We start from the raw sequence: 12,968 nt of genomic DNA on the forward strand, positions 1-12,968 counted from the left end.
TATCTAATATTCACCAAAAAAGGAAAGGAAACAAAAAAAAAGTGAACTGGGACTAAATAACTAGACAAATTAACTAAGCAGCAGGATGACTATAGATTATTGTAGAATTTTCATTTTGGGTTTACTGTCCTTTTAAACTTCTCTACACAGAAGAGTTTGCATCAGCGGAATGTTTTGGAGAGCCTTGTCCATCGTTGGCTCCGGCACAGACCTCAGACTCCTCAGCTGGAGCACAGCGGGGCAGACATGGCACAGCACCACACCAGCCATACTCAACTCCGTTCCATACGCCACCGCAAAGAATCAACCAGATCCAAATGAAAGCAAACCGACTGATCAGTACTAAAGGCCTGTGGGACGGTTTTGTGAGAGTAAAAATTTAGACTGCCAGCTACTGAAGCAGGAAGTAGAGGAGATGGAGGGAGGTAGAGAAAGAGGGAGAGGGATTTCAGCAGCCCTGATATAACAGAGCCACGTCAGCAGGAAACAAAACTACTGCCAGGTCGCACTCAAGCTGTCTGGAGCAGACAGCCTTCAGAGAGAGAAAGAGAGAGAGAGAGATGAGTGAGCAAAGGAATATTACTGTAGAAGGAGGACTAGACTCCCAGTGAGACGGTGAGAACGCAGAAAGGCATGAGGAGAGATTAAAAACAGAAGACGGGATGCAATCGTCTGGCCGAGGGGAGGAGAGAGAGCTGAGCAAAAGAATCCAGGATTTCAGGTCAGTCTGAGATTTGAGAACAGCCAACCCAGTTTCACTAAAGCCCCCTTTATTTCAAAAGAATATTAGCAATCGTTCTTGGAAGAGCTGCATCTGGCCTTCTAAACCTTTCAGACAGATGTTAGTTGAAACGAGGAGAAAAGATGCCTCTCCTAAGCCATATGAGGTCCAAAATAACATTCAAAGTCTGACTAATCCTGACTAAGCACCACCTAAACATCAAATTCAATGAGGATGGTGAGTCATATAATAAAATACAAGGATTTGCGCAAGTTGTGCTCTATCATGCAACAAAATAAATTCCCTCTGACACAACCATCCATTGACAAATGAGAAATACAGAACAAAATAAAACCCATTTTAACTAAAAACATGTTGTTGAGAAACAAATAATAGCAAAATAATAACCCAGGTAACCCAATATACACACTAATGTAATCAGATATCTAACACGACATAACTTGCACAAATGAACTTGAATTAAGTTAAACTTATTGTAATATTGCACTCTTATCAACTAAAATTACACTAATGGTAAAAATGTTTGGAGTCAGCATTTGAATTTAAAATCTGCTATTTATTTGATCAAAAATGCAGGAAAAACAGTAATTATGTGAAATATTATTACAATTTAAAATAAGTGTTTCCCATTTTATTATATTTTTTAATGTAATTTTTTTCCTTTGATGAAAAGCTGAAGTTTCAGCATCATTACTCCAGTCCAGTAGAAATCATTCTAATATGCTGATATGCTGCTTAAGAAACATTTCTTATCATTATTAATGTTGAAAACAGTTGTGCTGCTTAATATTTTTAAGTTACTTGTGATACATTTTTTTCAGGGTTCCTTTATTAAATCTTAGTGACCCAAACTTTCAAACATGAGCGTACATGCCATTAGTCTTACTGTAATATTGATGAATAATTAATGAATATGACAATATTAAACAAAAGACTAAATTTGAAATATATTTTCATCTAAACACTAAAACTATAAACTTAATAATAATAAAAATAATAATAAACACTGCATTAAAACAACTTTTCTTTTTTCAGACTCAAAGATATCTCATGCAATCCTTAAACTTTCTAAAGGATCTACAAGTTCAGGACACAAGCACAAAAAGGCACTTCCAGGTTCTTCTTTCTTGCGTTCTGATCCACATCAAACCAAACTACCCTGGTGCCACAACAAGTCACACAGCTAAAACCTCACTGGAGCTCACATTCTTTCCTGATGAAATCAAGTTTCCATGTAGGGTTTGGTTTTGGACTCCTGTGCTCTAATATTTGGTTATGATACTGGAATGATCTGCAAGGAACATTTTTAAGTTACATTGTGCTGAAACTGCAAAGATCTAAAGAGGATCTGGTATGCAGACCTGATGTGCTCACACTCTATCCCTTCTTCTCACTCACTCGCCCGCTCAGCTCTGAGAGGGTGTGGCTGAAGAATGGGCAGCAGAGCTTTAATCTTCTGCCAAAGCCTGTAAGGCACATCTGGAACAAGCCAGGCAAATCGTCTCGGGCCGTGCCTCTCTGGCCACGGTCACCGGGCCTTGTCCAAATGAACCCTCTCACCCCACACTGCTCTCCTCGCTTGAGCCAGCAGACAGGAGGAATTCTCTCAATTCGCCTAGCCTTTGTCTTTCTCTGGGAATCTGCTCTTCTCCATGAGCCACCACACGTCCCACAGACATTTTTTTATTGGACACTGAAGTTATCACATATGAGTGTCAGGTTTGTCAGTGTTTACTCTGGATCTTTAACAGATTTAAAGGGATACTCCAACCCAAGATGAAAATGTTGCATTAATCGCTTACCCCCATGTCGTTCCAAACCCATAAAAGCTCCATTCGTCTTCGGAACACAATTTAAGATATTTTGGATGAAAACCTGGAGGCTTGAGACTGTCCCATAGACTGCCAAGTAAATAACAGTGTCAAGGTCCATAAAAGGTATGAAAAGTCATCGTCAGAATAGTCCATCTGCCATCAGACGTGCAATCTGGGTTATATGAAGCGACGGGAACACTTTTTATAAGCGAAGATAACAATAATAACAACTTTATTCAATAATTCCTGTCAACAGTCTCCTCTGTGTCACTCCATATCACCGTGCTGCGTATGGTGGTCACTTAAACCACCCAGCAAAGAAAACTTGCACATTCTGACAAATCCATGCATTCATCTTCACTGTCTGGACAATAAAGCATCCCCCCTGAGCTCTACTGAGCTACTTGAGAGTAATTTTTCACCTCAGGAGTCTTTAAATTCACTTTTTAAACCATTCAAAACATGTACGACTGGACTGATTGTCTTCTCTGGGTAGCTGTAGCTTAAAGGTTAAAGTCAAGGGCTGATAACTAAAAGGTTGCTGCTTCAATCCCCTACAAGAAGTGATACAAGAAATAATTTAATAATCAGAGGCAATACTGAACTCTTCTTCTGGGTTCCTTCAGAAAGTTATCCTTCATCATCACATGTTATTGCACATTACCTGAGTGTCTTCTCCAGCTGACCTACAGTATTATCTAACACTAGACCCGTTTCTCAGGCGACGAGACTCCCAAACATAAACAGAAGACCAGCTGCTATATGCACATAGATAAATAAACCCTAAAGGAGGGACTCGAACACACTTTCACCTCTGTAAAACCTCTGCAGGAGACAGCTGCCTTCAGGGTTACAGTTCAGATTCTGTATTTTATCCGTCCATCACTCTCCAATTTGTTTCAGCACAGCGCAATAATAAGCACATGGACTGCTGACGTGGAAGATGATTAATCAGTTATGAAATGACTACAAGCAATTCCTCGGGTGGGATGCAAGTCTTTAGATGTGCCGAGACCGAAATGTAGCAGGGATGTGTATTTTGCAAATGTCTTCTCCTCAAGTACTTGACAGACTCTGTAAATCAAGCAAGCACATTGCCGTTACCTCAGTACATGAGTCCATTCCTACTCGGTAGAGTCTGTGGCATGAAATGTCTGCCTCTGTGCTTTGTAGGAGTACAGTAAGCTGAGAAAGTCACTTACTTTATGCCACAATAGCCATTCACGAGGCTTTTCTAAAGATAGCTAATGACCTTCAGTCAATGTAGATACAGTCCAATGGCAAGGACAAGAACACTTTTGTCCTCTTTCGGTCGGAGAACGCAACACGTCTTCCTGTTCATTTTTCTTTTTCTGGCCAATACTGACTCCCTTGGGATCCTGACAAATTCATTCAGCATGTTTAATTTCAATATGCTTTCCGAGGCATAAATGAAATCTTTTTGGTGCGTGATGTGCAGAAAATCAGATTCGGTGCTTGCTGACTGCAGTGCTTTTGCCGTGCATCATTGCTAAATTACGGTGTGGAGATGAGAATAATGTGCTCTCAGCAAAAGCCGTAATTACACCAGAGAAGCCGTTCTCCATGGCTCCTCAGAGCAGAAACAATAAAACATACTTAATTACACAAACATACTCACAGTACAGACACAGATACTGGGGCTTTTTGTTTCATTTCATCAAGCTGGAGTGAAGAGGACTTGAAGGCTTATTCAACTGTGAAATCTTAATTCAATTGCGTATCAAACTGCCAAGAAAACACTGTGAAATCAATACATGCTAGTGATTTTATGTTCATATTTATTGAGATGCATTATATCCACAATTTGTTTTGACTGTCATTATAAATGTCTACACTACAGTTGTCCCATGTTCAACAATCATAAGATACTCTCAGGTTGTATATTTGGTGCGCTACCTTTAAAATATATATGAAAATGTCACAACGTTTACTTTTAATACACATTTTCTTAATTTCTTCATTTGTGAATGCAATTTTTCTTTGTGAAACATCAAAACATGAGAATATTCTACTATGAAACAACTTTCCTTTTCTGATGATGTCACCTAGGCCCCACAGCCTATTGAATAATGTTAACCAATAGCAAAATAGCAAACTAGGCATTGTTTTAGCAACTAATCTTCATCATAGTACCAGTCAATATTGTCCAAATTGATAAAACCAAGCACCAACCTACATGTTTTGTTTCACTGAATATCCTGTTCAACTAGGAAATGTTACATTAAAGAAGTAAAAATGGGCTGAGAAAGCCATTTCAAGTTTTCCAGACTTGACAGGAAAAAAAATGCTCAAACACCAAAACAGTTAGTGCCTTATCAGCAGATACTGAAGAGAGAAGAAAAACAAATGAAAATGGTTAATGTCTGTCCAAAAGCATTAGAGATGAAAGTAGCTGGCTGATCAGGCCAGAGCCTTGGGTAAACGACAAACAGGAAGTGCTCACAGATGGCTAGAATGCCCCTTCAAATGGAACCAGTGTCCCTAGTTAACCTCAAAACTTGCTTTACCTGCCCTTCATAAACACCACATCTCTATGCTAGGCTAGTCAAAACACAACTGTGCTCTTTCTCAGCCAGGAAATGCTGGAGATAACACCTTCACACACTACCTTGACCTCACAACAAAACAAAAAAAAGTGGCACACACACACACAAACACAAAGAAGACAACAAGCAACAGACTACACTCAAACAGCATGACCAGCCTCCGTTTGCAAAAGTGTGGGAAACCAGCAAGAAGCGGCCTTACTGCCGAGAACAGACTGTGGCGGAGGGTTGTTAAGCGGTCCCCTGGAAAAAGAAAAAGGTCACCCTGTTTAAACAAGACAAAGATTACAGTTCAACCTCTTCCACTCTAATTAGCAGCGATAGGAGCGGGCTGGAACTCCAGTAAACATAGTGCTCAGAGCGCTGTAATGACCTGCCACTCAGCCAAAAACTTAAAGACACTAGCGTTTGCAATGCCGACAATGGATCCTGGCAGGCAAAGAGTTAAGATATGAGTTGGGTCAAAAAGTTGAGGCTTAAGATGCTAAAAAAAAGCCACACATTCATCTATGTGTGTCAAAAATAGAGGTGAGTGGGATCTCCATGTGGGAAGACAGGAAAAAGTGCTGTTTTTGCAGTGAAAGATGATGATAAGGGAGGATGCAAAGTGACCAATAAGAGCAGAGAATCCTTAATTATAAAATTCTTAACCAAGAGCCTACTCTTTTCACTTTTCCACTAGCCTACTTCAATGATTCCAGAGACCTACTGTCGAAAATTAAGTGACTGGGAGACAAACTTTCATATATATATATATGTGTCATTTAACACAAAAGTGTTTTCAGAGGGCCAATATTGTTGTTTCCTTGAACTACATTTATTTTGGATCAAAACAGTTTATGCTTTGCAGAAGAAATCCATACTGATTTGAAGCAACATGAGGTGAGTAAATGATGACAGCATGATAATTTTGGGGTGAACTATCCCTTTAAATTAAATTAAACCTTTCTACTCCAAATGCGATCTTGGCCCAAGCATTTTCAAAAAGTTTTCTCTGTGCATTCCGTGTTGCCAGCGGTCCACGGGCTAAACAGCGGTTACTTTATATAAAATCTTAAATCTAGGTTTCTGCTCTGAGGTTTGCATAATGACAAAGAAGCATCTCTGTAAAAAGCAGCTACTTCAGAGCCTGTGCTTCAGTCGACACTTCTAATTAAACCCAATGACCTTTTCTGTAAACACGTGCGTTTGAAATGCCCCTCTCCTCCGTGCACCACACCTTGTTCTCGTTGTTGTTTCGCTGGGTTGCTTTTTTCAACGCAGTGATGCCATAAGCCGAGCCTTTTCACCAAGCGTCGGATGTGCTTGTGTGCTTCTGTCCAACACAATAGCACGACCTGAAAGGCTTGACCTAAGTACTTCCTTGTTGTTTTTAACCTTACACAGGGAGAGGTTAAAAGTACAACCATTAATTACAGCATTGATGCTTTTCTTATAGGAGGAACTGGTTTGACAAAAATGCAGCAATAAGGACACTTGATTGTATGTCTCAATCTGACTGAGATTACAATGGATGAAAGTTCATGCATTCATGCCTCAAGAAAGAGCTATTGGGAATCACAGGTGAGGACCTAAAGCTGAAAAACGCACAAAGGCACATTGTGGCAGCAAGCAGGGCCAGTGCTGTGGCCTGTGGTCTGTTGTTCTATTCTTGTGTCAACACATGTTTCTGCCAAGCCCTACAGAGCCTTGTTTCTGACCCTTATCACAACAGCGTGCCCTTCACAGCCCATCCAGCCGGCTCTCCACCCATCTATGCCTCCACAACCTGAAGATCACTTTTGAGCAGGGAAATCTGTGTTATGCTACCTTAAGTACAAGTGTTTTCTTACACGACTGTGATTTTGCCCATTTAAATGTCTAAACAGCCACCTTGCCAGAGTCTAAACTTAATCATTAGTGATTATCTTGATTGTATAGGACTGGTGTATAAAACCAATAATCACACTTGCCACATTGTGTCAGCATGTCTGAATCTTAAACACTACTAAAAGAAAGTGACACTGCAGTGAAATTTGCACACTCTAGAAACTGTTATATTGTGAAATGATATAGAACATCTATACATACATCAGAATATGTTTTCTATTTGAATTCATTTTCAAATGTACTGTTTTCAGCAGCTATTACCCCAGTCTTCAGTCACATAATCCTTAAGAAATCATTCTAATATGCTGATATGCTGCTCAGGAAAAAATTCACGGTCCCCATTATATTAGGTGGCCTGAACTATTATGTAGTTACATTTAAATTAATCATTTTATACAACGCACGTATTGTGTACATACATATTTTTCATTAAAAAAAATACCTGCATGTAATTACATATGTAATTAATTTCTATAAATTACATTTATATTTACAATGTTGACCCATCCCTTACACCCTATCCCACCCATAACATCACCTGTATCCCACCTCAGTAGCAGCAAAAGTGTTTAGCAATACAATATAAACACAATAAATACATTGCATTTTTTTTTAAGTATATAATAGTTAGGGCCACCTAATATAAAGTTCTGATTATTATTGATGTTACAGTTGTTGCTTAATATTTTTGTAAAAGCTGTGACCTTTTTAGTGTTTTTCAGAATTCTTTGATGAATAGAAATCTTTTTACTGTCACTTCAATGAATCCTTACTACATAAAAGTATTACATAAAACCTCAAACTTTAAACAGAACGAACTATATATATATATATATATATATACAGTACAGTACACACACACAGTACAGACCAAAAGTTTGGACACACCTTCTCATTCAAAGAGTTTTCTTTATTTTCATGACTATGAAAATTGTAGATTCATACTGAAGGCATCAAAACTATGAATTAACACATGTGGAATTATATATGGAATTATATATGGAATTATATACATAACAAAAAAGTGTGAAACAACTGAAAATATGTCATATTCTAGGTTCTTCAAAAAAGCCACCTTTTGCTTTGATTACTGCTTTGCACACTCTTGGCATTCTCTTGATGAGCTTCAAGAGGTAGTCACCTGAAATGGTCTTCCAACAGTCTTGAAGGAGTTCCCCGAGAGATGCTGAGCACTTGTTGGCCCTTTTGCGTTCTGTCTGCGGTCCAGCTCACCCCTAAACCATCTCGATTTGGTTCAGGTCCGGTGACTGTGGAGGCCAGGTCATCTGGCGCAGCACCCCATCACTCTCCTTCTTGGTCAAGTAGCCCTTGATGCCTTTAGTGTGACTCTACAATTTTCATAGTCATGAAAATAAAGAAAACTCTTTGAATGAGAAGGTGTGTCCAAACTTTTGGTCTGTACTGTATATATATATAAAAAATAAGACAAAAGTTTGGAAAACACTGCACTAGATTTATGCTACCAGCTTCTATACCATTCACGTCTCCTGTATTAAAAAGAAATGTTACCGCAAAGTTCCTTCTTGGATTTTTAAAAGGCAACACATAAGAAAATTGAGCAACTTCTCAAACTAATGCTCTCCTCTGAGAGCTCTCCTTGTCTGTGCAGCTGTTCTGAGAAACCAACCGCAGCCTGTGCAAACAATCCATCTTGTCCATCGTTAATTAGCTACAAAGACATTAAATGCTAAAGGAGAGGGGTACTGAGACAAAGAGGCTTTGTAATCTACCATTGTACACTCTGCCTTTCATATCCTCAGAAGCATGCGAGTCGTGGCCCTGCGCCCGGCCTCTCATCGGTTTACACCAGCTCCAAATCCAATAACACACCGATCATGGTTTTGATTAGCTAGAAAAACACCACGCAAACAGGAACAGAGGGAACAACAGCACCATCACACACTTCGCAAATCATATAAGCAAACTCCAGAAAGAAGCTCCCGAGATGGCAGGATTGAGGAACCTGTTGCAAGTTAAACTGCATGAGACGGGAAGCACAACGTACCTTGAATGCATTGCAGGGATCCATCCTCTGCTCTGATGGTGAAGGTCTCTCCAGGGTTGACCTGCACGAAGATCACCTGCGAAAACACTGGGAATCAGACAGATGCAATGCCAAAGTTTTGTCCAAAAACACAATCCAAGACAGAAAAAAAAAAGTTGCAAAGCCTTAAAATGCACTAATCCATAACTTTAAAATGAGCCGTGGAACATTAGCGAACTATAGTGACCACCACTGCCAAGAAAGCAAATATGATGCAACCAGATGTAATAAAACCAGATGTGGAACCCCCTCGGAATGGTCCGCTCGCCATGCCATCTTCTGCTCACCATCATGTTCTCAGACCACAGGTTGTTGAGAGTGCAAACGTGCCTGTAGATGTGAAAAAGTTGGCACGCCATGTCGCATGAAAACCTATGCTTCTTTACAGCCCTGATGGTCGTGTGTCAGGCAGACCTCCCATCTCCCACTCCAGCCCTGGAGATCTGGGCACATACTTCCTGCATCCACACACACATACACACACACTGTCTGCTGCTGCTGCTGTTGCTATAGGAACCGCGGCATGCACTGAAGAGTCAAGCCGGATTTCCAGAGCAAAACCTTGTGTTCTACCCTCCCTCCTCTTCTAGGCACACACCTAAAGCAGATAAAGGATTCAACCAACACAGACGCGTAATACTGGCAGAAAGCAAATGCACATTTCCACATCCTTACGCAAGTGTTGCACCTTTGCATACCAGGCTGACACTGAATGCAACAATTAATCAAGAATCCTGGGGATAGACAACTTTGTCAGATTGTGTGGTCTGTTTTTCTTTTCAGTGATGCAAAAAAAGCGTGGGCCTGGCTGAATCCAAGGCACGTAACCTTCACTATCTGCTACAGATGTCCTTTTCCTTATCTCTCAAGGGTCTGATTCTTTTTCCGCCCTGGCCAGAGGAAACACGCCAGGGCGCTGTATCTGCAGCACCTGGAGAAGAGATCAGAACAGACTGATCCACTCTGATAGCACAGATCAACAGAGAGATGTGCAAGGGAAATGTGAAGCATGCCTGAGGGTACGCAGTGCTCTTTGAATGTCTAATGTAAGATGACTACAATGTTTCTCATTGACCAAAATACTGACCTGGATGTTTGTGGCTTTGCTTCCCACCAAGAATTAGTGAAAAAGAACCCATGTCAGTTGAATTTAAGGTAACAGCTGACTTGCAGCCACAAAGCTAGTCAATCTTTCACTTTTAACTCTTAAAGAACTTGTGAACTCTTCCTTCAGCACAGCATGAACACAGAAAAATGGTCTTGAAATTCAAATGAAATGTTATTTTTGTTCCCCTTTTACATTTTTAGAGAGTGTATTTTGTGCACCAAATGGAACTGGAAGTATGAGACTGTCTTTCGACAGGTTTCCTAAACAACTGCATTGCATTGAATAGTTCCAGCCCAAACTTATGCCATTGGTTGAGTCAGCATGTTTATATCAAATCGTTCTCAATATGCAAAACTGAATAACTAGGTTTAATATTGTAATTTTACAACCACAATTCCCCCATTTAATTTACAACCACAATTGTGTTTTATATATTTTGCTGTATCTTTACTTTAGGAAATTCCTAGAAAATAAAAGAAAAAACCTCTTTGGGTCTTTCTACATACTTCTTCCATTATTAGAAGTGGATAATCTTTGTAGAGGTCCCCAGCAACACATAAAAAAAAATCCCTGCTCTAAGAATATGATGCATCCAAGGTAAACATTATCAATTCATGCACCGCCCAGAGTAATGCTCACCTGTTGCGATCCATCCCCATTAACATTAATCATGTGCGGAATCATGGCCACCTCCCCGTTCAATAGTGGTGGTGGCAGGTCCAGCGGAATCTGGTCTGTCATCATCATTGTGACGTACATTCATGGAGAACTTTACTGGACTGCCTTTCTGTTAGGAGACAGAAAAAAAAACAGAAATGGATGTTGATCAAACAGTAAAAGAATGCTGCAAAAAATGTCATATGATCTTGTAAATGCAACCTCTTTGGGCGTCCTGGTTTTGTTCTGTTAGTAAGGTAGACGTGTACATCTATCTGAAATGATTTCACAATGTTTGGTTGCTTTGTGACGACTGAGTGACTGAGCTAATGCATAAATGGATGGAAGATGCAGAGTTGCATCGCGGTGACTCAGCAGGCAACTGAAGCCAACCGTAGAGCACAGCAGTGTCATTGTGAGCTGGACAGCCCGAGGGAAGATCCCTTAAATAAGAAAAAAGTGTGTAACTGATGCAAAAGTGGACTCCCACCCCACAGAGATGGAGTTTTGAAACATGTAGGGCGCTCGAGTGAATTTCACCACAAACAATGCTGGTAATGATCTGTCAGTTTAGTGCTGCGTGACTGTGGTCTAATGGAGGAGAGAGGAAAGAGTTTGGGGAATGAAAAGGTGATAAAGTCATCAATGAAGGGTGAAGTAGAGGAAAAGACACAATTTCTTCATTGTGGATACAAGGCTAGCCATTTGTAACAAACACGCATGTAAACAGTACCACCACTGTAAGAGAGGCATAACATGTGGCAGAGCCCACAGCACCAGAATGCAGAGAGAGAGAGAAAAAGAAAGTTGTTGAATAGTTCACCCCCAAAAAATAAAGATAGAATTTTATCATATTCTCAGCCTTTAAGACTTACTTTCTTTTCTTGAACACAGAAAATGATCTAATAATTTTTTTTGGGGGGGGGGTCCACACAATAAAGGTCAATGACGTCCAATGTTGTTTTGGACTGTACTGACTTATACTGTATGAACAAAAAAATAGACAAAAATAGTTAAAACATTTTCAAAACACCATCATCTGTGTTCCATATAAGAAAGAAAGTCATACAGATTTTACGTACTTAACGTAATGCATACTTTTATTCAGCAAGAAGGCCCTTTCATTAAGGATTTTTGTAACATTACAAGAGGTTAATATTTCAAACAAATGCGGTTATTTTGGGCTTTCTATTCATCAAAGAATAAAATAAAAAATAGATCTCAGTTTTACAAAGTCTTTATTTAGTTTTTAGGGTGTATTAGAATACAAAGCGGCGGTTTCATACTTGATTGTTCCATTATGTTTCACATATCCTACACGATTGCAGCATCTCTCCTTCCAGTCTGTCTCAAACACACTGTTTAGTACCTGTTTTGATAAAACCCCTCGAAATGTGTTCTAATTGGTTAGCTGGCCCAGTGCGTTGTGATTGGTGAACTGCTTGGAGCTTGTTCCAGAATTATCATGCACATTAACATAACTGCAATATGGTGACAACACTCTACTTCTTCATCTTCTCTAGAGCAGCGGTTATTTAAATGAGCAACATTGTGACATCACCATATCTGAAAGAAGCGCTATAATTTCTAAAGGATCATGTGACACAGACGACTGGAGTAATGGCTGCTGAAAATTCAGCTTTGCCAATACAAGATGAAATTGTATTTTTAAATATATTAAAATAAAATAAAAAGTTATTTGAAACTGCAAAAAATGTTCTACAACATTTCACTGTATTTTTGATAATAAAAAATGCAGCCTTGGTGAGAAAACCAACTGAAAATGTTTATAGTATAGGAATAGTAGTGTCTACATATCTTAAAAATAAAGACACCAAAGCCCTAGCAATCCCTAGCCTCAGCAAAAACCAATAAAATGTCCTTTGGAAAACAGAGACCACATCATGTCCCATTTTACCCTAAATTCTGTTCTTTCCACTGATGTTAAATTGTTAGTTTTGTGTGATTTACATAAGCAGAGACATAAATCTGCAAGTTATTTGGCAGCAGTTGGTTTACTTTAAAAAAGAGAGGTGCAAACCCAGCTGAAGATACTATAAATGTTTGTGGACATCAGGACAGCAAAAAAACTGATTCCTTCTCTGCAATAATGAGGGCCATCAACTCTCCCATTGTATCACCATTC

The 12,968-nt window shown here is 39.5% G+C and overlaps 1 protein-coding gene across 1 annotated transcript in view; it reads right to left on the reverse strand.

The window, feature by feature from the left end:
• fndc3ba (fibronectin type III domain containing 3Ba) overlaps positions 1-12,968 on the reverse strand; it is a 148,005-nt gene that overhangs the window by 92,046 nt on the left and 42,991 nt on the right. The window contains exons 2-3 of the mRNA XM_059501909.1: positions 10,805-10,952; positions 9,019-9,094 (exon numbers count right to left, since the gene is read on the reverse strand). Of these exons, the coding sequence (XP_059357892.1) occupies positions 9,019-9,094; positions 10,805-10,924 (196 nt within the window). The 5' untranslated portion in view covers positions 10,925-10,952. The remainder of the gene's footprint in view (positions 1-9,018; positions 9,095-10,804; positions 10,953-12,968) is intronic.

Source organism: Carassius carassius, chromosome 20, assembly GCF_963082965.1.
Source record: "Carassius carassius chromosome 20, fCarCar2.1, whole genome shotgun sequence".
NCBI lineage: Eukaryota > Metazoa > Chordata > Actinopteri > Cypriniformes > Cyprinidae > Carassius > Carassius carassius.